At 46.9% G+C, this 27,539-nt stretch overlaps 1 protein-coding gene across 2 annotated transcripts in view; it reads left to right on the top strand.

Annotated features, from left to right (window-relative positions):
• Positions 1–9,292: 9,292 nt before the first annotated feature.
• ZNF131 (zinc finger protein 131) overlaps positions 9,293–27,539 on the top strand; it is a 29,822-nt gene continuing 11,575 nt past the window's right edge. For both annotated transcript variants that reach the window (XM_068271815.1, XM_068271816.1), the window contains exons 1-3: positions 9,293–9,477; positions 24,723–24,848; positions 25,494–25,595. In XM_068271815.1, coding sequence (XP_068127916.1) covers positions 24,725–24,848; positions 25,494–25,595 — 226 coding nt within the window. In that variant the 5' untranslated portion in view covers positions 9,293–9,477; positions 24,723–24,724. The remainder of the gene's footprint in view (positions 9,478–24,722; positions 24,849–25,493; positions 25,596–27,539) is intronic.

A 27,539-nucleotide genomic window follows, 5' to 3' on the forward strand; every position in this document is an offset into this window, starting at 1 on the left:
CGCGATCCAGAGAGGCAGAACAGAAGAGATAGCTGGTAGCAACCGCTGCACCAGCTATGCTCCAAGAACAGAGATCAGAACGACTTCCTATCGACCACCGCTGAGACAGGACAATCGCAACAGACAAACAAAACAGATAAACAATCCTAACTGCACTAGGGAAATCTGCCTAGCATAGTTTCCAGGAATTACTCTATGCTGATCTTCAAACAGAGAGTAAGGCTGACACCCCACCAGGAGTGTTACATAGGACGAAATCCTTATGACCAGAGAAGCATTGTGGGAAAGACATAGTACTTATAGTACACGCCTCCAATGAATGTGGCCAGGCAATTTGCATGACAACGTATGCAAATTGCTCTGCAAGCACAAGCTGCAAAACTGACAGAAGCTCTTCTTTCCAGAGTCCTGCAGCATGCAAACCTACACAATGGTCAAAAGGCTGCCTGCCTGCACAGGCAGCTGAGCAAATCATCACAGTACCCCCCCCCCCCCTCCAGGGTCGAATTCCAGACGACCCTCAAAACTGCTATTAGCAACAGACTCAAACTGAAGACTCATGAAGGTCGGGGCAGCCCAACAAGGTCCAATTCCAGAGTCAGTCCACCCGAAACCGACCTCATCGGAAACAGAAGCCACCGAAACATGCCCATCAGTACTACCAGTCTCAGTATAACACCCATCAGCACTGTGAACGCCAGAGAAGAAGCCATCGACACCCTCCAGACAATACCCACCACCTTCCAAGGAGCGTCCGAAAATACCAAACCTGCCACAATACCTGTTCGAAGTGTCCCTTACAACACAAAAGCCACCTTTGATCTTATCCAGGGTACCAAGCAAAATTTCTCCCAGAATCTCCCAGAACCTTTTGAAGCTCCATAGAGATCCCAAGATGGCAGAACAATCACCAGGCTCACATGGAGAATTACCAAGAACCCCCATGGAACCAATGACAATTCCGGATTCAGAATTACGAGGACACCCATCAAGATCAAGACTTTCAGGGACCACTTCTGGGCATGCAAGCAGGCAGGCCATATCAGAGCATGTCTCCACCGAGGAAGCATCTGAGTACGCTGGTAACCGAGGCACACTTGGGCTTTCTGGGTCACAGAGCACACTGGGGTACACCAGCACAGGAGAAACCTCAGGACATGTCGGGGAACTGCCAACCTCAGAGTCCGGCACGACAAGACCAAAACCAGTACCGGACAGAGAATCATCATGAGTGGAGGTCACAGGCACTGGACTTTCAAAAGAAGACTCAGATACAAATTCAGAAATTTCTGTGACAATAATATCATCATTGACTACATATGAGTGAAGCTCCATCAGAGCTGAAAAGGTAGCCAGCAAGGCAGCAATGCCTACGGAAGAGGGTAACACCTCAGAAGGACTTGGGGGGCAGGAGACATCTCCTACAAGTTCTGCACCCTTTGGGAGGAACTCGGAGACCTCCAGAACATCAAACAAGACCTCAGGAACATCATTTTTCAAGTTTTCTAAGAAGGATTCTGTACTATCCATGTTACAGGGCAAAACTGGAACTTTATTTTGAGAACAGGGCAGATGTCCCAGGGAAGGTTCCACCATAAACTGAGACTGAATTTCATCATCATGAGTGGAACGTACAGGAATATTCACTGGACCACATACTGACTCCCTAACTTTAATCTCGCTGCACCCAGAATTCTGCGTAGCAGTCAAACTAGCTTGCAACTCCAAAACTGCAGAAAGACAGGTAAAAATAGCAGCAATACCTAGACGAGCCTCTAGGGGCAGGGCAGGAGATATTGTACAAGGCAATATTGACTCATCCAGAGTACAGGGTGGAGAGTCAGAACTTTCTTCAAAGCAAGAAAGGGACTCCCAAATGTCAGTGTGATTGGACATCATTTTGTTATTCATGGTACAGGGCAGGCTCAGAGAAAGCGTCTCTGAATAAGGCAAAGAAGGTTCAGCATCAGATTCACAAAACCGAAGCGCTGTCTCACTCTTAGATTCGGCTAACAATGTGGAATCCGAGGAATCAGAACGCAAAACCTGCGAATCAAAATTCACTTTAGGTTGTGAAACTGATGCTTCCATAGCGCAAACCTCCGCGATCTGCGGAGCAGACTGCAAGGCATCTAGGACCGAAACACTGGAGCAACTGTCTCCAGGCAACGGGCCCTTACAGGCAAGAACAGGGTGAGACGGAATCATTTGCAGAAGAAATAGCGACATCAACAGGATAAACTTTATTAGGCATATTAATTTTACTTTTGACGCTGCATAGTCGAGAAATTTTCCCCATAGCAGGGTCACAGACGGAAGATCTCAAAGATCTGTTTCTAAATGAAAAAGGATCCCACACATCCTTGAGGAAACCGGCAGACTCATGCCGATCACAATCTGCAGGAACATCCGAGAAACAGGCATCAGATCGCACAGATTCAAACTGCACACTGTCAGGAGAGAATCCTTTAGGATTCGCACAGGAATCAACCACAGTGGCACACCCATTCATTTCAGATTGCACAAAGTCAAGACTCTCATGCTTTACCCCAGAAAGGCAGGAACAATCATCCGACAACGATGTCTCTTTATTGGAATCAATTGGTTAGTGTGTGTGCAACTCATCCAAAATCGTCTGCCACACATAAATCACCAGATCCACATCATCCTTGTCACATTCATCAGAATCAATCAGAAGGTACATTGAATCGAGACAAGCATTCAAGACATTTTTGCTTTTTGCGATGTAAAAATCGCAAAAGGCTTTCCAATCAAAATAGAATTCTTCCAGCAAGGCCCCAACATCCCAGGAAGCAAATGGGGGTTCAAACAGGCCAGTATCTAGATAATCTCCATATGGGTGGAGTTCAGGAACAAGAACAGATTTTTTAACTGCTTTAATATAGTGTGCGATCCTACCTATAGCAGGATCCACATAAGCTCTGGATTGAGACAAAAAACCAGGAGACAAAACATCATTGTTATACTGAATGGTTTTGCACATTTCAGACTTGACAGAAATAACCTCTTTATTTGTGGTTGCTATGGGCAACAGATCTTTCCGCTGGGAAGCCTTCCTAGATCTTTTACGTTTAGACTTAGAGGCTTTGGATGGCTGCTTTTTAAAACCTGAAGGGGCAACTGACACATTGAACTGATTGGGCTCTATTCTCAAAGAGCCAAAAGTACCGCAAAATTTTACCGGTAAATTCCCGCCAGCGGTAAACTCCGCATTTTTTTAGCATTCACTAACATTTTCCGCATGTTTGCCGCATGCGGGAAAAAAGATGCGGAAACAGGCATTATTCATGCGGGAATCATGCGGTAAAAAGGTCGCATGAAAAAGTGTTTAAAAAAAAAAAGTTAAAGTCCACCAAGCACAGCCCTTAAGCCTCCACACTTCATTAAAGTCAATGGGATGCGGAATATATCACCTACTTCTTGTAGGTGATAAAAATTCGGTAATTAACGAAGAAAAGATGCGCCTGAACATCTTTGAGAATTGATCTTTTATTGCGGAAAATACCGACTTTTGCGGAAATTTTACCGCATGAATCCCGCACTTTTATCACACTTTTTCCGCATGCGGAAAAAACATGCGGAACATTTTGAGAATCCCAACTTGCCGGTATTTTGGGTGCAAACTTCCCGCATGTACTTTACCGCATGCGGGAAGTCTTTGAGAATAGAGCCCAATGTCATACTGAAAGGTTTTGCATGGAAGGGAAAGATCAGCTGACTTATCAGCAGCTACACAATCAATCAGAGCAGGTGGTAAGCCAGGCAGTTTAAACCAGTGAGAGAATATCACTGCAAGAAACTGATACAGATTATCATTCCAAGAATTGGTTTTTAGCACATCATTTGCCCAGGTGAACAAATCGTTTTTTAAGAGCACATAGGCAAACAGAAGAGCCGACGTGGACGGATCAGAAATCTGAAAGGTGGGATTCAGGCAAAACCTCACACATTCAGAAATAAATTCCGCCTTGGTCTCTGAATTTAGCCTTTTAAAGCTCTTAAAGACTCAGGACCCAAACTCGACAAAATCGTACAAATCAGAAATTCCGTCTACACTGGGGTTTTGGGTTGGGCTGGTCATACTGTAACGATTGTGGAACTTTCTCCGTGATCAGCGCACAACGCGTGCGCTGACACGGCGGAAATCCTCCACAAGCGTGTAATTGCAGGCACCCAGCAAAAGGTGCTACGCACCTGTATAGGGAAATTCCTGTCGGCAGATGGCGCTGGGGAGTGCAGAGGAACCAATCCTCTGTACCTCCACAAATGCCAGACAGGAATTGTACGAAGCGCAGAACGCAATCGCAAGAGAGGCGATTGCGAATGAGAACGAGCAAAGGGACAGGTTGTATGTGTGTGCGCCAATCCAGTCGCCACCCCGCGACTGCGCACACACAACAGCAGATATGAAATAAGAACGCGATCGCGAGAGGTGCGATCGCCAGACGTGACACAAGGCAGATCAGAATAGAATACGAGGGTAGCAAAGGCACAGCAATTAATACAATGAGAAGATGCGGAAAACAACAAACGCTAGCTAACCGCGAACACTGCACTCATTCGCAACAGTGCACGCGTTTATGCGCGGTCTCCACGTGATAAGCACAATAGAGACAAGCACGCCTAACTAACCATCAACAGACAAACATGAAACAGAGGACGCGAACGCTTGCTTAACGGTTACCTCACCGAGCCTCCAGCAAGCGGTCGTAGCAGACAAGACAGACACACGAAAACAGGGACAAGCGAGAGATAGGATCCACAGCACTAGCGAAAAGTGGCTAGCGCGATCCAGGTACAGAGTAGCAGAAAAGAAGGATCCACAGCACTAGCGAAAAGTGGCTAGCGCGATCCCAGGAGACAGAACAGAAGGATCCACAGCGCTAGCGAAAAGTGGCTAGTGCGATCCAGAGAGGCAGAACAGAAGAGATAGCTGGTAGCAACCGCTGCACCAGCTATGCTCCAAGAACAGAGATCAGAACGACTTCCTATCGACCACCGCTGGGACAGGACAATCGCAACAGACAAACAAAACAGATAAACAATCCTAACTGCACTAGGGAAATCTGCCTAGCATAGTTTCCAGGAATTACTCTAAGCTGATCTTCAAACAGAGAGTAAGGCTGACACCCCACCAGGAGTGTTACATAGGACGAAATCCTTATGACCAGAGAAGCATTGTGGGAAAGACATAGTACTTATAGTACACGCCTCCAATGAATGTGGCCAGGCAATTTGCATGACAACGTATGCAAATTCCTCTGCAAGCACAAGCTGCAAAACTGACAGAAGCTCTTCTTTCCAGAGTCCTGCAGCATGCAAACCTACACAATGGTCAAAAGGCTGCCTGCCTGCACAGGCAGCTGAGCAAATCATCACAATGGACTACGAGAACAATCAACATAGGCCATATTTTCAAAATACCACATTCTTGTAAGTAAGTGAAAAGTGGCATTGAATATTAATCGAGTAGGTGTGTATTATGACACCACGAGGGGTCGAAGCCAATAGCCGGGTCTGGGGGATGGCTAAGATGAGGTCACATTTAACTCTTTCCTAGTCAGTATTAAAGGGCCGGAGGGACCAACGGAGCGCACTCTGATTCCTACTTTCATGCTCTCTATTTGCGGACTGGAACACCTAATAATTTCCTTTCTTTATGTAATCTGATATAATGTATGCTGTACATAGTCTAGATGTAACGTAGTATCTACATAAGGAGGACCTGATTATCTTCAGCAGGAAGTTAATCACGCAGCTGTAACGCAACATGAGGATTTGCTTGGCTAGGATATGATGAACTGTATCTGTATATCTGTTTCCTGAATAAACAACTTATACTTTGAAGACAACTGAGAAAGTCTATCTCCTGCTTGCTGTGATGAGTCGTGTGTGCAACTCTCGCTGATGAGTTTGCTGGTGCCGGAGAAAAAGGTGATTTATAACACTATCAATCCTGCACACCTCACACACCACTCCATGCTGTCAACCCTGCTCCCATCACAGCACACCCCATATTATATCCTGCTCCCCTCACAGCGCACTCCATGATATTATATCCTGCTCCCCTCACAGCGCACCCTATATTATATCCTGCTCCCTTCACACCCCACTCCATGTAACCAATCCTGCTCCCATCACTGTGCACCCCATGATATTATATCCTGCTCCCCTCACACCCCACTCCATGTTACCAACCCTGCTCCCCTTACACCCCACTCCATGTTACCAATCCTGCTCCCATCACAGTGCACCCCATGATATATCCTTCTCCCCTCACAGCGCACCCCATATTATATCCTGCTCCCATCACAGTGCACCCCATGATATTATATCATGCTCCCCTCACAGCGCACCCCATATTATATCCTGCTCCCATCAAAGTGCACCCCATGATATTATATCCTGCTCCCCTCACAGCGCACCCCATATTATATCCTGCTCCCATCACAGTGCACCCCATGATATTATATCCTGCTCCCCTCACAGCGCACCCCATATTATATCCTGCTCCCATCACAGTGCATCCCATGATATTATATCCTGCTCCCCTCACACCCCACTCCATGTTACCAATCCTGCTCCCATCACAGTGCACCCCATGATATTATATCCTGCTCCCCTCACTGTGCACCCCATGATATTATATCCTGCTCCTCTCACACCCCACTCCATGTTACCAACCCTGCTCCCCTTACACCCCACTCCATGTTACCAATCCTGCTCCCATCACAGTGCACCCCATGATATTATATCCTGCTCCCCTCACAGCGCACCCCATATTATATCCTGCTCCCATCACAGTGCACCTCATGATATTATATCCTGCTCCCCTCACAGTGCACCCCATGATATTATATCCTGCTCCCATCACAGTGCACCCCATGATATTATATCCTGCTCCCCTCACAGCGCACCCCATATTATATCCTGCTCCCATCAAAGTGCACCCCATGATATTACATCCTGCTCCCCTCACACCCCACTCAATGTTAACAATCCTGCTCCCATCACAGTGCACCCCGTGATATTATATCCTGCTCCCCTCACTGTGCACCCCATGATATTATATCCTGCTCCCCTCACTGTGCACCCCATGATATTATATCCTGCTCCCCTCACACACCACTCCATGTTACCAACCCTGCTCCCCTTACACCCCACTCCATGTTACCAATCCTGCTCCCATCACAGTGCACCCCATGATATTATATCCTGCTCCCCTCACACCCCACTCCATGTTACCAATTCTTCTCCCATCACAGTGCACCCCATGATATTATATCCTGCTCCCCTCACACCCCACTCCATGTTACCAATCCTGCTCCCATCACAGTGCACCCCATGATATTATATCCTGCTCCCCTCACAGTGCACCCCATATTATATCCTACTCCCATCACAGAGCACCCCATGATATTATATCCTGCTCCCCTCTTACCCCACTCCATGTTACCAACCCTGCTCCCCTCACACCCCACTTCATGTTACCAATCCTGCTCCCATCACAGTGCACCCCATGATATTATATCCTGCTCCCCTCACACCCCACTCCATGTTACCAATCCTGCTCCCCTCACTGTGCACCCCTTGGCATCCTACCCTTCACACTAATTCCCTGATTTCATACTTTGAGTACCTGTCAGTCAACCACACAATGCCAACTTCAGCAGTTCCTTCAGAATCAGACAACTGGACACCCCAGTTACAGAGTGCCCAGCAAGCTCATAGTGGACCAGAACTCCTAGGAGTGTGTAAGGGGCTAAAAGTGGCAAAAAACGCCTCCCAAGATGCTATGCAAAAGAGAACCTTTGCCATTAAAACAGAAGGTATTTGCAATTACTCTGGTTGGAGTGAGCAAATGAGGTCTCCCACAATGGCCTCGATTCATAAAAGGCTTTGCAGTAAAAAAAAATCTGGGAGGGAAAATACCGCATTCGGTATTTTAGACTTCTGTGTGCTAATTCATAAACAATTTCACGGGTGCGATAATTACCAAACTGAACTGTCGGAGTTGTTACATTAATGAGCAGCTGGCTGGTTTGTTACATTTGGCTGTTCTGGTGCAGAAACAGCAATACAATAAGAGACATCCCCAACTTCCCTTTAAATGAGCATGTTTAGTTTTACTGCCTCTCCTTGCCCTGAATCTGCACTGTATCGGTCTATTAGTCTTTCTAAACACTATTTAATTGCCACAGCTTAAAAAAAACTTTAAGAAACTTTGCACATGCCAGGCGTGATGTTCATCTCCTGCTAATATACATCTGAAAAACAGGTACCAAGAGGTTAAAAACTCAGCCTAGGGTATTCAGGGAAGCCTTCCTTGTTCCGATTTCTCTGCTGCTGCCGGTGTTATGACATAGTGCAGCCTTGCGCGTGCAGTAGGAGCCTGCATCCCATTTAACTGTGCTGCCACGTAAAACGTCCTAAATATCTCCGCTTCCGCACCGCGTACACTCCCGAAATTTTCAGGGTAGGGAGGGGAAAACCCCCCCCCCCCTTCTAGCTCTGTACCGAATTACAGCCCCCAAGCCCCCCTGCTTCTCAAGATAGGTTTGCTGTAATCAATCTCAGGAACCAGCGGGGCTCGGGGGCTGCAATTTGGCACAGAGCTAGATCAGGGGGGGGGTCTCCCTACCCTAAAAATGTCGGTAGTGTACGTGGTGCGGAGATCTTTCAGGAAAATAATATCTAACTTCCAACTGAGCATGCGCGATAGTGAGGAAGGCTGCTTCCAGACTGCACTATCTGATATTACACCGGTGTCTCGCTGCTTCTGCTGAGTCTCCATTCATCCCTGCACTTATTGCAGTCTTATCACCTCTTCATAGCAGTCAGTAATCTCCATGTCATTACCACCTGCTCTAATCTTTATGAATTGACATTTAGTGACATGTGTTAAGATAACCACTGCATAAGGCGGAAATTTTCCTCACTGCTCAGGAATGTCAGCTTTTCATGCGGAAGAACAGCTTTTATGAATTGACATTTTGCTGAGTGCTCAATAAAGTCAGCTGTTTTCAGCATTTTCGCATGAAGGAATGCTTTATGAATCGGCCATAGCATAACTCCTGAATAATCGCAGATACGGTATCTCCTGTTTCAGAAGGCAAGTCCCTGCCTGCCCTGCACATCCCAGTAGCTGAGTGTATTATTTTGCATGAAACCACGCCTTTCTGCTTATACTTGGCACGTGACCATTACGCCACTCCAAAATCCCTCTGTTCCCTGGAACTCTGCAATCCCATTGTTGCTGCCATGACGTCACTTCCCGCGCGGGGGCCGCCGGGAAGCCGAGTCGCCCGCCCTTTCCCCACAGCCATCCACAGACGGGAGGAAGAGGCCGCGGACAGCCGGGCTCGCTGGAGCCGGTGAGGAGAGGCCGGGAAAGCCGGTGCTGGGCGGGATCGTTGGCTCGCGCACCTGCACTGACTCAGCAGAAGGGCTAGCCAGGTGAGGGGGAGATTTTTAATGCGCGATTTGATGACGTAATAGCGGCTGGCGCCGTCACTGACAGGCTGGGCCGGGTGGCTTTGTGTGAGCGGCGGGGAGAGGAGTGGAGGGCGGGCTGTACAGCCGCGGGGTGCTGGAGAGGAGGTGCGGCTGCTCGCTGCCCCCGGCGGTGCTCTGCTCTCCCGCATGGGACCCCGGGAACGTGGATAAGGTGGAGGGCGGGAGGTTAGGCCTTCCGGTTTTCGGAGCTGACGTCTGATTGGCTGCAGCTTTGCGGGAAGTTCAGGCTGGCAGCCAGTGGAGGGACTGAGGGGCGGGGCATTCTGCAGAGCGGAGAGTTTCGCCTTCCAGATCCGACTAAAGCTGTGTGCTTGTAGTGTGGGCTGTATATACAGTATGCACAGCTGTGTGTTCACCCCCAGAGGGGCGGTGTATGGCTTTATATACATGACAGTTACTGTAAGCTGTCACTAGGGTGGGAGTTGTCTTGATTAGGTGTGGCAAGGCATTCCAGATGGTAGGGGCAGCATGACAGAAGGCTCTGTGGATACAGTGACTGCTGTGCATACAAAGCCATATAGGCATAGTGCCTGCTCTGGATAGATAACGTCCACACGTAGGTATAGTGATAGCTCTGGATAGATGACATGGTGACAACTACACGTGGGTAGTGGTACAGTGACTGCTGTGTATATAAAAGCCATATACTGTAGGCATAGTAACAGCTCTGGATATATGGCATAGTGGCGACCACATGTGGGTACAATATACACAACAGTCAACGTACCAACATGTGGTCGCCACCACACCATTTATCCAGAGCTGTCACTGTAAAGCCTATATGGCTTCATATACACAGCAGTCACTGTAACCACGTGTGGCTGTCACCATGCTATCCTGAGCTGTCACTATGAGTGCTGTGTACATGGGGACATAGTGACAACCACATGTGAGTATAGTGACTGCTGTGTATATAAAGGCATAGTATCATCTCTGGATATATGGTGTGGATGCTGTGTATAGTGTATACATGTGTGGTTGCCACTATGCCATAAATCCAGAGCTGTTACTATGCCTACAGTATATGGCTGTTATATACACAGCAGTCACTGTACCACTACCCACATGTAGTTGTCACCATGCCATATATTCATAGCTGTCACTGTACCCATGTGTGGAGGCTATGCTGGCACTATGCCTATATGGCTTTGTATGCACAGCAGTCACTGTATCCACAGAGCCTTCTGTCATGCTGCCCCTACCATTTGGAATGCCTTGCTACACCTAATCAAGACAACTCCCACCCTGTAGGTGTTTAAAGAGACTGAAGTCTTGCAAAATACATATTTTTTTTCCTTTAAAAACCTTATTTAACATCAATGCCCTAACTGAAACACCACATCCCCGCGGCTGAACGCTGAATAAATCACCCCAAATCCACCGGTACATTGCGGGGAGCGCTTCCTTATAGAGGCAGAGCTTTGGGCTGCAGCTCTCCATCTGCGCTGATCGCCGCCTCTCCCCGCTCCTCTCAGTCTTCTTTCACTGAGAGGGGCGGGGAGAGGCGGTGATCAGTGCAGATTGACCTGCATGGAGGCAGAGCTACAGCGCTAAGCTCTGCCTCCCCGGGCAGCAAAATCCACAACCAGGTAAGTCGTGGATTTTTGCCCCGGGCGTGTGGTGTGCTTTATTTAGTGTTCAGCAAGGGGATGCAGCGTTTCAGTTAGGGCATTGATGTTACAGAGGTTTTTAAAAGAAAAACCTGTATTTTGTGAGACTTCAGAGTCTCTAAATAAAAAATTTATAAGCCAACCGTTTAATCTGGCATTTATGACCACATAACTTTTCCCTGTAACACATAACCAACTATGTACTGATCTGAGACAAGCTTATGCATTTTGGGTCCTATGGAAGAAAAGCACTTTACAAATGTTTTGTTGTCACCACACTATGGGCTTGATTCACAAAGCGGTGCAAAGTGTTTGCACGCTGGTGAAAATCCCTTTATCACGCCTGTCACAGGAGCCCTAGTGGCTGACCGCACTTAGCCTTCTAAACGGTGCCAGCGCACGGATCGTGCGAACTCTGGTCGCAGTCAATGCGCAGGAACCGTTAAGAATTAGCCGCAGACAACTCAGAAGGGAGCCTGTGAGACACGGGTAATTACAACGTCATGATTGAAAGAAAACAAAGGCGTGCACCTTCCGTCCAGGGTTTTAATCTCATGTAGTGACAGTGGTACAAGTCAAAAAGTACATCTCAGCGTGTCAGCGTGCAAAATCCAACATGAGGGGTGAACATTGATGTGAAGCTTACGTGTCCATCCAAATGGCCGGTCTGTGGAAAGGAGGTGGGTGGGAGGCACAGAGGTGGCGAGCGACGGCCGTTTTGCGTCTCCTGACGCTTGGTCACGCTACGTGCCACTAATGGAGGAAGGAGTGAACGGCCGGAGTTAAAGACGAGAAACAAGTCCCGCCCCTTCCGGCTACGTCACTTCCTCCTCGTGAGAGCCCGTTGGCCTGGAAACGGGGACGCTACTGCCGGGGACCCAGCGGGGCGGAGTGAATAACTCCATCCTTCAAAACGAGACCACCCCTGCAAACAACACTCACGCTTATGGTGCTGTAACGAGTCGGTGCTACGTGTTCAGTAAGCGGCCGGTGCTCAAAAAAGGCACATCCGCCGCCACTCAAAACGCATCTTAAACGCACCATTCTCGTAAAAGAAAAAAAAGCAAATCAATAACTATAATTGTTAATACTAGCGGGGGTAGCCCGCTGCCTCCCCGTACGAACGCCCCCACAGCCAGAACACTCCGGGAAGGGGTGACTCAAACTGTAAATATTGTGATAGTGCCAATAAAATCACAAAGACGGGGATTACCACATGGCCAATAAAAAAATCAAAACTAACATACGGACGTGGCTAGAGTCCTGGATATTAGAGGAACAAAAAGGGGAGAGATACACAGGGGGGGGGGGGGGGGGGGGAAGCAAGTCCATGCCACCAATCAGGCAGGGCATAGGGGGTGGAGCTCATTATAATAGACCACCTTAAACAATTGGATGGACCAAAAGGAAGCACCTAAACTTCACATCAAATTTCAAATTCAGAATTTATAAGCCGACAACCCCCACACATTCCACACTTTAGACAGGTTATATTGACACCTAGGCAAGCCTATTGGTGGCAAATTACATGGCCCCCCCAGAAATAGAATACACACCAGAAAACAATACAGGGATAAAACATTAATAACTTCACTGAGTTGCCAGCATATTGTTGCCTAATATATGGCATATATGAACCCAGTTGGCTTATGTAAAGGCAAATACAAACTGTCGTCAATCACAAAAAAACCTTTTTAGGGGTCTAACATACAGGACAATTCTGTTTTATCGTTCAACCCTAAAGGCCCCATCGCTTCCATTCTCAGAATCAATCTCGTCTCCTTCCTCAAAAGTAACCTTTCTCTATCTCCCCCTCTCCGGGGTATATCCTGTTTTTCCAGGGCTGCAAACTTTAAATTAAATCTGTCAGCATTATGGTCATTTCTCATATGTTCAATCAATCGTGTGCAGCCTTTTCCTGATTTAATTGACCCTATATGTTCTCCAAATCTTGTCTTCATCGACCTAGTTGTCTGTCCGATATAGAACCGGTTACAGGGACAGATCATAACATAAACGACAAACTTCGTTTGACAGGTAAAGAATTCCCTAATCTGGAACCGTTCCCTTCCCACCTGGATATTTTTGTGGGTCAGTAGCTTATCGCACCATTTACACCGGCCACATTTGTAATTCCCACAGGGCAGAGAAGAATTAAGCCAGTCATTATTTCCAGGCGAGACGAACTCACTGCTGGTCAGGATATTACGAAGTGTGGGGGCACGTCTAAAGGCTATCCTTGGAGCCTTTCCTGCAATCAGACTCAGATCAGGATCTCTCCTGACCATGGACCAATTTGTATATATGGCCTTCCTGATGCGATCAGCCATCGGTGAAAAATCAAAGGTAAATGTGGTTCTATCTGAACCTTCAGCAATAATTTTTTTAGGGGCCAAAAGGGCACTCCTACTTTGCTTTGATGCTCTCATTCTCGATTTGGTCAGGAGGTCCTGATCGTAGCCTCTTCTCCTAAACCTGGCAGTGAGCTCGTCAGCCTGTACTTTAAAATCACATTCCCTAGCATTATTGCGTTTTAACCTAAGGTACTGTCCATAGGGGATAGCATCAATGACCGAACCCGGATGGAAGCTGTGTGCATGCAATATAGAGTTGGTGGCCGTACTTTTTCTGTAACCTTTAGTAAACAACCGGCCATCTTCCACCACCAGCTTCACATCCAGGAATGCCATTTCTTTTTCATTAATCTCATAGGTGAATTGCATGTTCACTTGGTTGTTGTTGAGATAACCCATAAAGTCTACAAATTCCCCTTCTGTCCCCGACCACGGATTCGGGGTCAGATAGTGAAGAGAAAGAGAAAGGGAATAAAACACCTGTGAACAAGAGATATCCCAAAAAAGAGGAACAACCCTAAAAACAAAGATAAAAAGAAGGGCCCAAATAACCAAGATAATAAGGGAGAATGTGTAGGTGCAGCAGCCCCTTTGGGAGAAGAATCAGAAGAGGAGGAAGGAGAAGAGTTAGTAAGAAGGCTGAAAGCGGTCAGTTGGGAGGGATCCAGCATTTTGAAACCAGTCAAAAAAAAAAGCGGAGAATTGAAAAATGAAGATTTGCAAATTATTAACATCTCTGGATTTGATATCCCTCAAGCCTGTTATATACTCTTAAAAAAGGGTCTTAACTTTTGTCCTACCCAGGAATTCGATTTCTGCTCCTTTACAATAGACCTTTTCAAGTCCGTGCGAAAGTTGGTGATCGCGCAGAAATTTCAGCCCCAAGATGTCTCCCCTTCTTCGACTAGGTCGAAGGGACTATGTGCAGGGCATAGCCTTCAGACAATTTTGAATACCCCAATGACAAATAGTGCCGAAGTAGGGACGGGAGGGTTATGCCCAAACCCCCTACAGACACATATTGAGGGGTTGTTTACTAACTCAAATCTTTTTTCCTCTAATACTCAAATGATGGGGGTAAATGACACCAGCACTCTGGGATTTTACCCATATGTGCAGTTGAACCCCACTGATGAGGAGATTTTACAGGTGTTAGAGGATCTAATGATGGAAAACAAACAGACCCCCGAGCTGGGTGACTCCGACAATTTGAGTCTAGGTGACATTGCCACCTTTAGGGCATGTAGGTCATTGCAACCCTTCCCCACAACCCCTGGATCTACACTGGAGCATTTTTTTGAGAATACTCTTAAGGATATTAAAGCAGAAATTTATGAGAAAGCAGGGTCCAACCTAACAGCGGAGGAGAAGGGAGAATTGAAGTGGTTGCAGAAGAATCGTGAGGTGGTGCTCAGAAAGGCAGACAAAGGAGGGAACCTTGTCATTTTATCTAGTACACAGTACAGAGACGAGGCTTTAAGACAATTGAACGATACAGAAGTATACCATCCTCTGCTTTCTGACCCCACTCCACGTTATCTGAATTCTTTGCGTACTTTATTACGCAAAGGGGTAGAAGAGGGATATCTTTCTAACAAATTAGCCACTGACTTGCTCCCCCTCCATCCGCGACGACCAGTCTGGTATCACATACCAAAAATCCACAAGTCCATGACCGCACCGCCAGGACGACCCATAGTGTCGGGCTGTGGGTCCCTCACTGAGAGGTTGTCCAGGTTCCTGGACCACCTCCTACGTCCCCTTCTGAAGGGAGTACCGTCCTATCTTGAGGACACCCTTGAGGTGTTGCGTATGGTGGAGCATGCCACGTGGGTCCCGAGTGACAGGCTGGCCACGATTGATGTGGTCAGCTTGTACAGCCGGATCCCCCACGATTTAGGTGTTGCCGCGGTCAGACGTTATTTATTACGAACCAGTAAAGATGTAGGCTATGTCGGCTACATCCTGGAGTGTCTTTCCTTTATATTGACGCATAATGCTTTTCTATTTGACCGCGGCTGGTATCACCAGGTGTCGGGGACGGCCATGGGGACCCCCGTGGCATGCTCCTATGCAAACCTCTTTTTGGGGGCGTGGGAGGAGTCTCATGTGCTTATTGAGGGAAATCCATTCCGAAAGTGCATTAGACGATGGTCCAGGTACGTGGACGACATCCTGGTGGTGTGGTCGGGGACAGAAGGGGAATTTGTAGACTTTATGGGTTATCTCAACAACAACCAAGTGAACATGCAATTCACCTATGAGATTAATGAAAAAGAAATGGCATTCCTGGATGTGAAGCTGGTGGTGGAAGATGGCCGGTTGTTTACTAAAGGTTACAGAAAAAGTACGGCCACCAACTCTATATTGCATGCACACAGCTTCCATCCGGGTTCGGTCATTGATGCTATCCCCTATGGACAGTACCTTAGGTTAAAATGCGATAATGCTAGGGAATGTGATTTTAAAGTACAGGCTGACTAGCTCACTGCCAGGTTTAGGAGAAGAGGCTACGATCAGGACCTCCTGACCAAATCGAGAATGAGAGCATCAAAGCAAAGTAGGAGTGCCCTTTTGGCCCCTAAAAAAATTATTGCTGAAGGTTCAGATAGAACCACATTTACCTTTGATTTTTCACCGATGGCTAATCGTATCAGGAAGGCCATATATACAAATTGGTCCATGGTCAGGAGAGATCCTGATCTGAGTCTGATTGCAGGAAAGGCTCCAAGGATAGCCTTTAGACGTGCCCCAACACTTGGTAATATCCTGACCAGCAGTGAGTTCGTCTCGCCTGGAAATAATGACTGGCTTAATTCTTCTCTGCCCTGTGGGAATTACAAATGTGGCCGGTGTAAATGGTGCGATAAGCTACTGACCCACAAAAATATCCAGGTGGGAAGGGAACGGTTCCAGATTAGGGAATTCTTTACCTGTCAAACGAAGTTTGTCGTTTATGTTATGATCTGTCCCTGTAACCAGTTCTATATCAGACAGACAACTAGGTCGATGAAGACAAGATTTGGAGAACATATAGGGTCAATTAAATCAGGAAAAGGCTGCACACGATTGATTGAACATATGAGAAATGACCATAATGCTGACAGATTTAATTTAAAGTTTGCAGCCCTGGAAAAACAGGATATACCCCGGAGAGGGGGAGATAGAGAAAGGTTACTTTTGAGGAAGGAGACGAGATTGATTCTGAGAATGGAAGCGATGGGGCCTTTAGGGTTGAACGATGAAACAGAATTGTCCTGTATGTTAGACCCCTAAAAAGGTTTTTTTGTGATTGACGACAGTTTGTATTTGCCTTTACATAAGCCAACTGGGTTCATATATGCCATATATTAGGCAACAATATGCTGGCAACTCAGTGAAGTTATTAATGTTTTATCCCTGTATTGTTTTCTGGTGTGTATTCTATTTCTGGGGGGGCCATGTAATTTGCCACCAATAGGCTTGCCTAGGTGTCAATATAACCTGTCTAAAGTGTGGAATGTGTGGGGGTTGTCGGCTTATAAATTCTGAATTTGAAATTTGATGTGAAGTTTAGGTGCTTCCTTTTGGTCCATCCAATTGTTTAAGGTGGTCTATTATAATGAGCTCCACCCCCTATGCCCCGCCTGATTGGTGGCATGGACTTGCATCCCCCCCCCCCTGTGTATCTCTCCCCTTTTTTGTTCCTCTAATATCCAGGAATCTAGCCACGTCCGTATGTTAGTTTTGATGTTTTTATTGGCCATGTGGTAATCCCCGTCTTTGTGATTTTATTGGCACTATCACAATATTTACAGTTTGAGTCACCCCTTCCCGGAGTGTTCTGGCTGTGGGGGCGTTCGTAAGGGGAGGCAGCGGGCTACCCCCGCTAGTATTAACAATTATAGTTATTGATTTGCTCTTTTTTCTATTACGAGAATGGTGCGTTTAACCACCCTGGCGTTCTGATAAGATCGCCAGGGAGGCTGCGGGAGGGTTTTTTTTAAATTAAAAAAAAACTATTTCATGCAGCCAACTGAAAGTTGGCTGCATGAAAGCCCACTAGAGGGCGCTCCGGAGGCGTTCTTCCGATCGCCTCCGGCGCCCAGAATAAACAAGGAAGGCCGCAATGAGCGGCCTTCCTTGTTTTGCTTACACCGTCGCCATAGCGACGAGCGGGAGTGACGTCATGGACGTCAGCCGACGTCCTGACGTCAGACGCATCCGATCCAGCCCTTAGCGCTGGCCGGAACTTTTTGTTCCGGCTGCGCAGGGCTCAGGCGGCTGGGGGGACCCTCTTTCGCCGCTGCTCGCGGCGGCGATCGGGCAGCACACGCGGCTGGCAAAGTGCCGGCTGCGTGTGCTGCACTTTATTTGGGGCAAATCGGCCCAGCAGGGCCTGAGCGGCAGGCTCCGGCGGTACTGGACGAGCTGAGCTCGTCCATACCGCCCAGCTGGTTAAGATGCGTTTTGAGTGGCGGCGGATGTGCCTTTTTTGAGCACCGGCCGCTTACTGAACACGTAGCACCGACTCGTTACAGCACCATAAGCGTGAGTGTTGTTTGCGGGGGTGGTCTCGTTTTGAAGGATGGAGTTATTCACTCCGCCCCGCTGGGTCCCCGGCAGTAGCGTCCCCGTTTCCAGGCCAACGGGCTCTCACGAGGAGGAAGTGACGTAGCCGGAAGGGGCGGGAGTTGTTTCTCGTCTTTAACTCCGGCCGTTCACTCCTTCCTCCATTAGTGGCACGTAGCGTGACCAAGCGTCAGGAGACGCAAAACGGCCGTCGCTCGCCACCTCTGTGCCTCCCACCCACCTCCTTTCCACAGACCGGCCATTTGGATGGACACGTAAGCTTCACATCAATGTTCACCCCTCATGTTGGATTTTGCACGCTGACACGCTGAGATGTACTTTTTGACTTGTACCACTGTCACTACATGAGATTAAAACCCTGGACGGAAGGTGCACGCCTTTGTTTTCTTTCAATCATTACTTGTACTGTTTCTTCCTGGTGTTGGCGGAGCACACGGCCAGTGTCAGTGGATTCAAGTGTAGCTAGTGCAGACCTGCTGGACTGTGAGGGTATTGTTTGTGTTCCTCACTCACTGAATGGGACGTGCCACACCTACCACTTTGATCTTTAGAGCTACTATAATTACAACGTCACCCACTGGTTCAGAGTAAACTGCCACCACCGCGGTTACCATGGGACCGTGGAGCCCACTAACTGACTGACTAGTCCTGCGAATAAAACGGTTAAACACACGGTATTCTGTCTAGCCAACAACGAACAAACAGTAGCGTATCTTCAGAGACCTGGGATCAGTTCTGTGTGTGCTGATAAGCAGGGTAGCGGACAGTGAATGACTTGGAGAAAGTCGTTTATTCACGCAATATAAATAATTAATATATACAGACAATTATTAAAATCAACAATTATTAAAACAGTAATAGCCAGTATAAAAAATAAAAGAAGGGAGAAAAATACTTAGTTCCTGGAAAGATGTCCTTTTTGTGGGAAAAACAGAGTTCTGGGTTTCAATCAAAGTTCAGAGTTCAGACCAGGTGGATGCCAGCATATCCTCAAGCTGGCACCGATGAGTTCAAGATGTTTTCAGGGTGGAGGACACTGAGTTTGGCTCCTCTGCCATTCTTATGCCCCTGATTCAGTAGGAGGGAGTGAGGGCGGGGCCACACACCCCCTTAGAACATGAGATGAGTCCTCCCCTTGTCCTGGAGACCAGAAATCATGCCTTAACCATATATGGGCTCTATCTCACAGAACCGTACAGGTCAGGGCAGATTTACTAATATTTTCAGGTCGGTCTCGATTTACCCAGCGCCCTGATACCCGACATGAGGGGTGGGACCCCTGTGGTATCATCAGGGCACTTTTTTAAACTGCCTAACTGGCAGTCCTTACCTCAGAATGTTCTGAAACTTCCTCAGAACCAGCATCGGGACTCATGCTACACTTCCCCCACGTTTGGCGAAGCTGCCATCTCAGGAACCCCAGAAATATGACCGATCTGGGAAGTTATGGATTATGCTATGAGACTCAGGTTTATTCAGGATGTGTTCTAGCTGCTAACAGCTGACTTCCCTTTGATCTTTACCAGTGAGCAAGGTGTCAAGACCTCCCGGAGATTCGTAGCCTGCCTGGCTGCACCTAGGCATCCTGATCACCCTTTGGTTAATTAACATCTACATGAGATCAGCTAGGTGTCACCTGGTTCCCAGACCAGAAAGGGAAATTGTGCCTTCCACAGGGAAGATGTTCAAGCTAATTAACACCTCCCCCCCCCCCCCCCCCCCAGGCTTCCACTCAGCTAAGACAGATCCCCCAGCTGTTCCTAGGCAGAGGGATACTACACATCAAATCTTGGTTCTATTGATCTGAAGCGCAATCGATGCAGGGAATCGAGTGCGATCGTTCTTTTCTTCACGGGCGGTTCCAGGACGCGCCTGCGGCCCCGCAACCGTCCGTGACAACGCCTAAACTAAGTTTAGGTGTGATAAAAAGAAACTCGCGTGAAATTCCTGCACGCAATCATGCAGTGCATGCGCAGCGCCCATTAAACCCTATGGGTGCTGCACGCGCAAAACTTTGCACGCGATCAGCAGCACAAAGCGGTGATAACGTGACTAGTGCAAAGGTTATCGCGCCTAAAGTCTTTTAGGCGTGATAACTGGGTTATCACTGCTTTGTGAATCAGGCACTATATGTCTAGAGCTGTAAACAGAGCTAGGTATCCAAGGTGGTGGCTGACTTTGTTTACCTCTGTCTGTTAGTGGAGCTAAACGGTTTCTGATGGTTCCTGATTTAGACAGACTGGCTTGACTTCCATGATTCCTGCCTGTCACTCTATTCACATGGCAGCATTAGAAGGCAGTATATACAGAGCTGCCAGTATACCCACATGTGGGATAGAAATGCAATACCAATGCAGTAGCTACCACTCAGTTTGATCCATTAGGTGTTCCCGTCTAGGACATCTTCTTGAATAGGGCTCTAGTGATCACTAGTGAGCAATCTCTGGAGTGTATGGTAGTGTGAAGATGATGTGAGATCTGAAGCAGTGGTGATGGTGGTTGGATCATGTGTACTTTGAATTCACTTCTGTACTCGCAGTCAAGGACTGCATGTCCCAGCATGCATTACAGGGCACACAACAGTGCCGGAGACATACAAATTGTGGTCACTTCAGCAAGTCTGAGGAGATGTGCATCCCAAACGGACGGGGTGACCAGAGGACCCCATAGGTAAGTAATAATTCTCTCCCCCCCCAACCTCCGCCTCCCCCATTGCCAAACTTTAAGAATATCCCTTATGGGGAGGTTCAGTCTTAAAAGATTTTGCAGTGGTGCTTGGTTGCCTTTACATTTTATTTTTTGATAGTGCAGCATTTAGAATAAATGTGCTGCTGTTATGGAGCAGGAAAGAGGGACAATGGAGTGGTACACAACACAGTGGCTTCCAGCTGGAGTAGGAATGATCAATGAGATGCAGATTGTTCTGACATTATGCAAAGTTTTAAGCAAATATATGCAGCTTGAAAAAGGACCAATCAATTTAAACCTGGGTTTAAATTGACTGGTCCATTTTCATACTGCATATATTTGCATATCTGTGATCATCTCTAGTAAGGAGTAGGTAGGAACTTCTGAAATATGAACTGGTTCAGAATAGAAACAAATACTGCTTGCGTCAGAGGCGGTTAACTGGCACTGGTCACCTCTGGCCACAGCACTCCATCACTCCGATACTTTCGCCTTCTCAGCCAGAGATGAGATGTGGAGCGCTGCGACCAGGGTGAGCTCAAATTCAAAAAGTGGATCCGAGATAAACTTTTACTCATTGCATAATTGTGTTCCTTTCATATTGTTTATAGGGCATTCCACAAGCCAAATACTTTTGTTTTAATACTCTACTTCCCTATAAACTAAACAAGCCTCGCCCACAGCTTTTCACAGTGCCTTGGCACTCAGTCCCATGTAGCAAGGGCTTATGAGGGCTCAGTCTGGGCGGAGGAGGTTACTAACCAGATATTTCAGAGGCAGAGGGGATGAGGAGGAGAGGGGACTGAATATACACACAGGCAAGCTGATGGCATGTCCAGCCCTGTGATAATGTGACAAATAGAACATGGCTGACCTCACTGTATCACAGAAATAATCATAAAATGTTGAAGCTGTTTGCAGCTAGATATGCTGTGTAAACTATCTAAACTTTAGATAAGATATATAGACAAGTTACTTGTTATAGTTAGTTTTTCATCTCGGATCCGCTTTAAGAAACTTAGAGACACTGAAGCGAAAAAAAATGTAAGCATTAAGGTCCGTACACACGCCGGACTGCAGGCAACGACGGGTCCGTCGTCACCTCCCTCTGGGTGGGCGTTCCAGCGACAGTCCGGCGTGTGTACAGTCTGTCTGCAGACTGATACGGCTGTCTCTGAGCGATCCGTCGTCACCCAGCGGGAGGTGACGACGGACCCGTCGTTGCCTGCAGTCCGGCGTGTGTACGGACCTTTAAGAGCAGAGACATGAGTCTAATTGTTTCCAGTACAGGAAGAGTTAAACTCCAGTTGTTATCTATGCAAATAGCCATTGAGCTCTGCAGCTTTGAAAGTAGTTGAGAGCTCTGATTTATGATTCGGTTATCTGAGCTGTATTGTGTATTTCTTTTGCAAAAAAACGTTCAGGACAGGTCAAAAGTTCACTGCCTGTTCTGCAAAAACTTTTAGAATGCTGAATAATGTGTAAACTGCAAGTATTAGAGAATGATGCAATGTTATTAAAAAAAAAAAAAAAAAAAAAAAAAAGCTGTATAACTGAAAATAAAAATGAGAATATTTTTTTGCTACCAATGCTCTAGTAATTGTCCCTGCTACACAACCAATTCATGATATCATAATTTTTTTTCCCGCTTCAGTGTCTCTTTAACCCTCCTGGCGGTTTATCAAAATCCGCCAGGGGGCAGCAAAGTCATTTTTTTTTTATTCATTTATTTATTTATTTTTTCCCATGTAGCGAGACGAGGTCTCGCTACATGATAGCCGCTGCTCAGCGGCATCCCCCCAGTCAAAGAACAGGATCTCCTGGAGGGCTTCCCCGTCGCCATGGCGACGGGCCGGTTGACGTCATCGACGTCGTAACGTCAAAGGAGACTCCGATCCACCCCACAGCGCTGCCTGGCACTGATTGGCCAGGTAGCGCACGGGGTCTGGGGGGGCGGCCGCGGCGGATCGGCGGGTAGCGGCAGCGATCGCATTGCACACGCAGCTAGCAAAGTGCTAGCTGCGTGTAGCAAAAAAAAAATTATGCAAATCGGCCCAGTGGGACCTGAGCGGTGCCTTCTGTCGGCATAGCCCGAGCTCAGCTCGGGCTTACCGCCAGGAAGGTTAAGTTCTTATCTATGCAAAGGAGCTTCTTTGAGCTCTGCGTCTTTGTGAAGTCCTGGACAGCACTGTCTTTTGAAGCTCTTATCTCAACTTTCATTGTTTCTTCTTTGTTTATGGTTTTTCTGCAGAGAAAAGTTCAGAGTTTTCTTTATTTTCATGACTATGAACATTGTAGATTCACACTGAAGGCATCCAAACTATGAATTAACACATGTGGAAGTATAGTACATAACCAAAAAGTGTGAAACAACTGAAAATGTCATATTCTAGGTTCTTTAAAGTAGCCACCTTTTGCTTTGATTACTGCTTTGCACACTCTTGGCATTCTCTTGATGAGCTTCAAGAAGTAGTCACTTGAAATGGTTTTCACTTCACAGGTGTGCCCTGTCAGGTTTAATAAGTGGAATTTCTTGCCTTATAAATGGGGTTGGGACCATCAGTTGCGTTGTGGAGAAGTCAGGTGGATACACAGCTAAAAGTCCTACTGAATAGACTGTTAGAATTTGTATTATGGCAAGAAAAAAGCAGCGAAGTAAAGAAAAACGAGTGGCCATCATTACTTTAAGAAATGAAGGTCAGTCAGTCCAAAAAATTGGGAAAACTTAAAAGTGCCCCCAAGTGCAGTCTCAAAAACCATCAAACGCTACAAAGAAACTGGCTCACATGCGGACCGCCCCAGGAAAGGAAGACCAAGGGTCACCTCTGCTGCGGAGGATAAGTTAATCCGAGTCACCAGCCTCAGAAATCGCAGGTTAACAGCAGCTCAGATTAGAGACCAAGTCAATGCCACACAGAGTTCTAGCAGCAGACACATCTCTAGAACAACTATTAAGAGATGACTGTGTGAATCAGGCCTTCATGGTAGAATATCTGCTAGGAAACCACTACTAAGGACAGGCAACAAGCAGAAGAGACTTGTTTGGGATAAAGAACACAAGGAATGGACATTAGACCAGTGGAAATCTGTGCTTTGGTCTGATGAGTCCAAATTTGAGATCTTTGGTTCCAACCACCGTGTCTTTGTGCGACGCAGAAAAGGTAAACGGATGGACTCTACATGCCTGGTTCCCACTGTGGAGGAGGGGTGATGGTGTGAGGGTGCTTTGCTGGTGACACGGTTGGGGATTTATTCAAAATTGAAGGCATACTGAACCAGCATGGCTACACAGCATCTTGCAGCGGTATGCTATTCCATCCGGTTTGCGTTTAGTTGGACCATCATTTATTTTTCAACAGGACAATGACCCCAAACACACCTCCAGGCTGTGTAAGGGCTATTTGACCAGGAAGGAGAGTGATGGGGTGCTGCGCCAGATGACCTGGCCTCCACAGTCACCAGACCTGAACCCAATCGAGATGGTTTGGGGTGTGTTGGACCGGAGAGTGAAGGCAAAAGGGCCAACAAGTGCTAAGCATCTCTGGGAACTACTTCAGGACTGTTGGAAGACCATTTCAGGTGACTACCTCTTGAAGCCTATCAAGAGAATGCCAAGAGTGTGCAAAGCAGTAATCAAAGCAAAAGGTGGCTACTTTGAATAACCTAGAATATGACATATTTTCAGTTGTTTCACACTTTTTGGTTATGTACTTACTATACTTCCACATGTGTTAATTCATAGTTTGGATGCCTTCAGTGTGAATCTACAATGCTCATAGTCATGAAAATAAAGAAAACTCTTTGAGATGGTGTGTCCAAACTTTTGGTCTGTACAGTGTATGTGTGTATGTATATGTGCAGGAAAACAATGGCTGAGCGGAACTCGCATGCTGTTTCCATTGAATGTTACGTTATTCTTTGGCTATTTCATCTTCTCTCCCTTATGTATGCTCCTGCACAGGTATGGAAGCTGAAGAGACGATGGGCTGTATTCAGGAGTTTCCAGACCATTATAAAGTTATGATGGACCGGTTGAATGAACAGCGGGAGCGGGACCAGTTTACTGACATCACTTTAATTGTGGATGGTAAGCCTCAGCTCTGCTCCGCTGCATTTGGCTCAATGTTGCGTGCATGTCTGTGCCTGTATCTGCTAAAATCTAGGTGTCAGTGGGCATTAGAAGACTAAGTAAAAATGAATAAACTCCTGCGCCTTAGCAATAACATTTTATTTTTGTTTATTTTGTTTCTTTACGGTGGGGGTGGGAGTAACTCCATATGCTCCGTGCAGCCCTTTAATACTATATTTTAAAAGCACTGCAACTTTTTGTGTTGACATTAGATGACTGCCTAGATGTTAAGTTGTCAGTAGGATCAGTGAAGTGACCATACTTTACTCGATTTGCAGCATCAGCATCCGGCTAATTCGATCTGATCAATGCCGCAACGTGGCTGCATGAATGGGCGTTCTGAGCAGGGAATCCTTCTCCTCCTTTGCACTTGAGATTAGCGACTTGTTGCCAATATTGGGTGGTTATAGCGCGGGGGGGGCAGAGGCATGTCATGAGGCAGAGAACATGCCGCTGTGTCCCATCTGCCGCACCGCCTCAGGTTCTCTTTAATATGAGAATTGGTACTTTCATCATGGCAGTTATTCAGAAGAGGGTTGTAACTCGCTGTACAGTTCCTGCATCCAAATAATCACACACCTCCTCTCTCTCTCGCCTGTGCAGGACAACAGTTCAAAGCCCACAAAGCCGTCCTCGCTGCCTGCAGCCATTTCTTCTACAAGTTTTTCCAGGATTTCACAGAAGAGCCCTTGGTAGAAATTGAAGGTATTTACACTGTGGATTACATTTCATTCTGCATGGTTTGGTTGGAACGTCTATTAAAGTGGACCTGTAGAGAAAAAGTACCCTAAATCGGTACGTGGCTTTATAGAGGGAAGTCTCCCCCATTCCCCTCCACCTCGCCGTTCCAGCCCTGCGACCCCTTGAACATCTTTGATGAGGGCTTTTAGAAGAGGAGTGCTTGGCCATGCTGCTGTCCATGTACTAGCACAGCCGCACCTGTGCAGTAGCCCTTCTCTTACTCAGCGCAGCTGCGTGACCGTGAACATTCAGAGGGTCCCGGCAAGAAGCGGTGGTCTGAAGGAGGTCGGAAGCTTCTGGAAGATTCTATGGGCCTCCATCTTGGTTCTCCCAGCCGCAGCTTCCGATTTACCGCGGTAATATTTGCACTGACCTGGCCGCCGCAATGAATGTCAGGAGATGTAGTCCATTAATGGGATTATATTTCCCAGCATGCAATGCCAGGGTTGTGCAAATATTACTGCAGCCGCGTCATGCAGCAGCTGGGAGAATCGAGATGGGAGACTGCATACTGGTGTGGGGCTAGGGAGCAGCTTCCCGAAAGGTAATTAAATGCTCGATGGCCCCGACCATTTACAAACCTCCTTTAGGGAGAGATTCGTTTGATATGTTTGGTGCTGAGGCCCGTTTAAAGCAGGGGTAGGAAACGTATGGCCCGGGAGCCAGATGTGGGTCTTTTGATGGCTACATCTGGCTCGCATACAAATCAGCAGGGGTTGATTCACTAAGCTACACTGCTCAAGCAGCACGGCTTAGTGTGACAGCGTAAGTAAAATTTTCAGAGTAGGCACGCTACTGCTGTAGCATTCACTACTGACTTACTTGCACTCCCCCCAAAACGATTAGCTGCTCCAATTGTCAAACCTTATCCTGATCCTGCCAGGTCCAGTGAGTTTCTAGGATGAGAACCCCACACTTTGACCCAATAGGCTGTCTGTCATTTGAGCCACTCTCGGGGAAATTGCTGATGTTGCTGAACCTCAAGAGAAGCTAAAGACTTGTCTGACGCTTCCGCTACCTGGAGGATCAACTGTATACACATCACCATGGCAACAGGGACGAGAGCCCCACTGTCCCAGTTTGAAACATATTGTATGGCTCTCATTGAATAACATTTTAAAATGTGGCGCTCTCAGCCAAAAAGGTTCCTGACACCTGATTTAAAATCATGATTCAGCTACTAATTTCACAAATAGAATTGCACAAATGTCACATTCCTGCAATATCATAATCTGAAACTGTGGCTGGAGCAGTTCACAGTTGTCTCCTACTTTCCCTCATTCCCAGCCTCCCCAGCAGGGGGATTGTTAGTGAAGATCTTCAGGGACAGACTCGATGTTGAGTATCCTCACTGACATATTGCTAAAGGCTCATACACACATCAGACTATAGTCTTTGGAAAATGAAAGATCACAGACCAATCTTACCACCCTTCATGTAGTATGAGAGCTATACTCTACACAGTCTTTTCTATGGAGCTGAACTCCCCATCAGAAAAAAATCTTTGCAAGATGCTGCACACACAGATGCTGTACAGACACAAAAGATCAGTATCTGCAAAAGATCTGTTCCTGCCAAAAATCCATTCCTGCAAATTGCAATGATAGTCTATGAGATCTGCAGATCATCATACACACATGATTTAACTGACATTCATCTGCAGATCAGATCCACCAGGATGGATTTTCAGATCTGCAGATGATTGCTTGATCTGCAGATGAATGTCAGTTAAATCATGTGTGTATGATGATCTGCAGATCTCATAGACTATCATTGCAATTTGCAGGAATGGATTTTTGGCAGGAACAGATCTTTTGCAGATACTGATCTTTTGTGTCTGTACAGCATCTGTGTGTGCAGCATCTTGCAAAGATTTTTTTCTGATGTGGAGTTCAGCTCCATAGAATA

The sequence above is a fragment of the Hyperolius riggenbachi genome, chromosome 1 (assembly GCF_040937935.1).
Source record: "Hyperolius riggenbachi isolate aHypRig1 chromosome 1, aHypRig1.pri, whole genome shotgun sequence".
NCBI lineage: Eukaryota > Metazoa > Chordata > Amphibia > Anura > Hyperoliidae > Hyperolius > Hyperolius riggenbachi.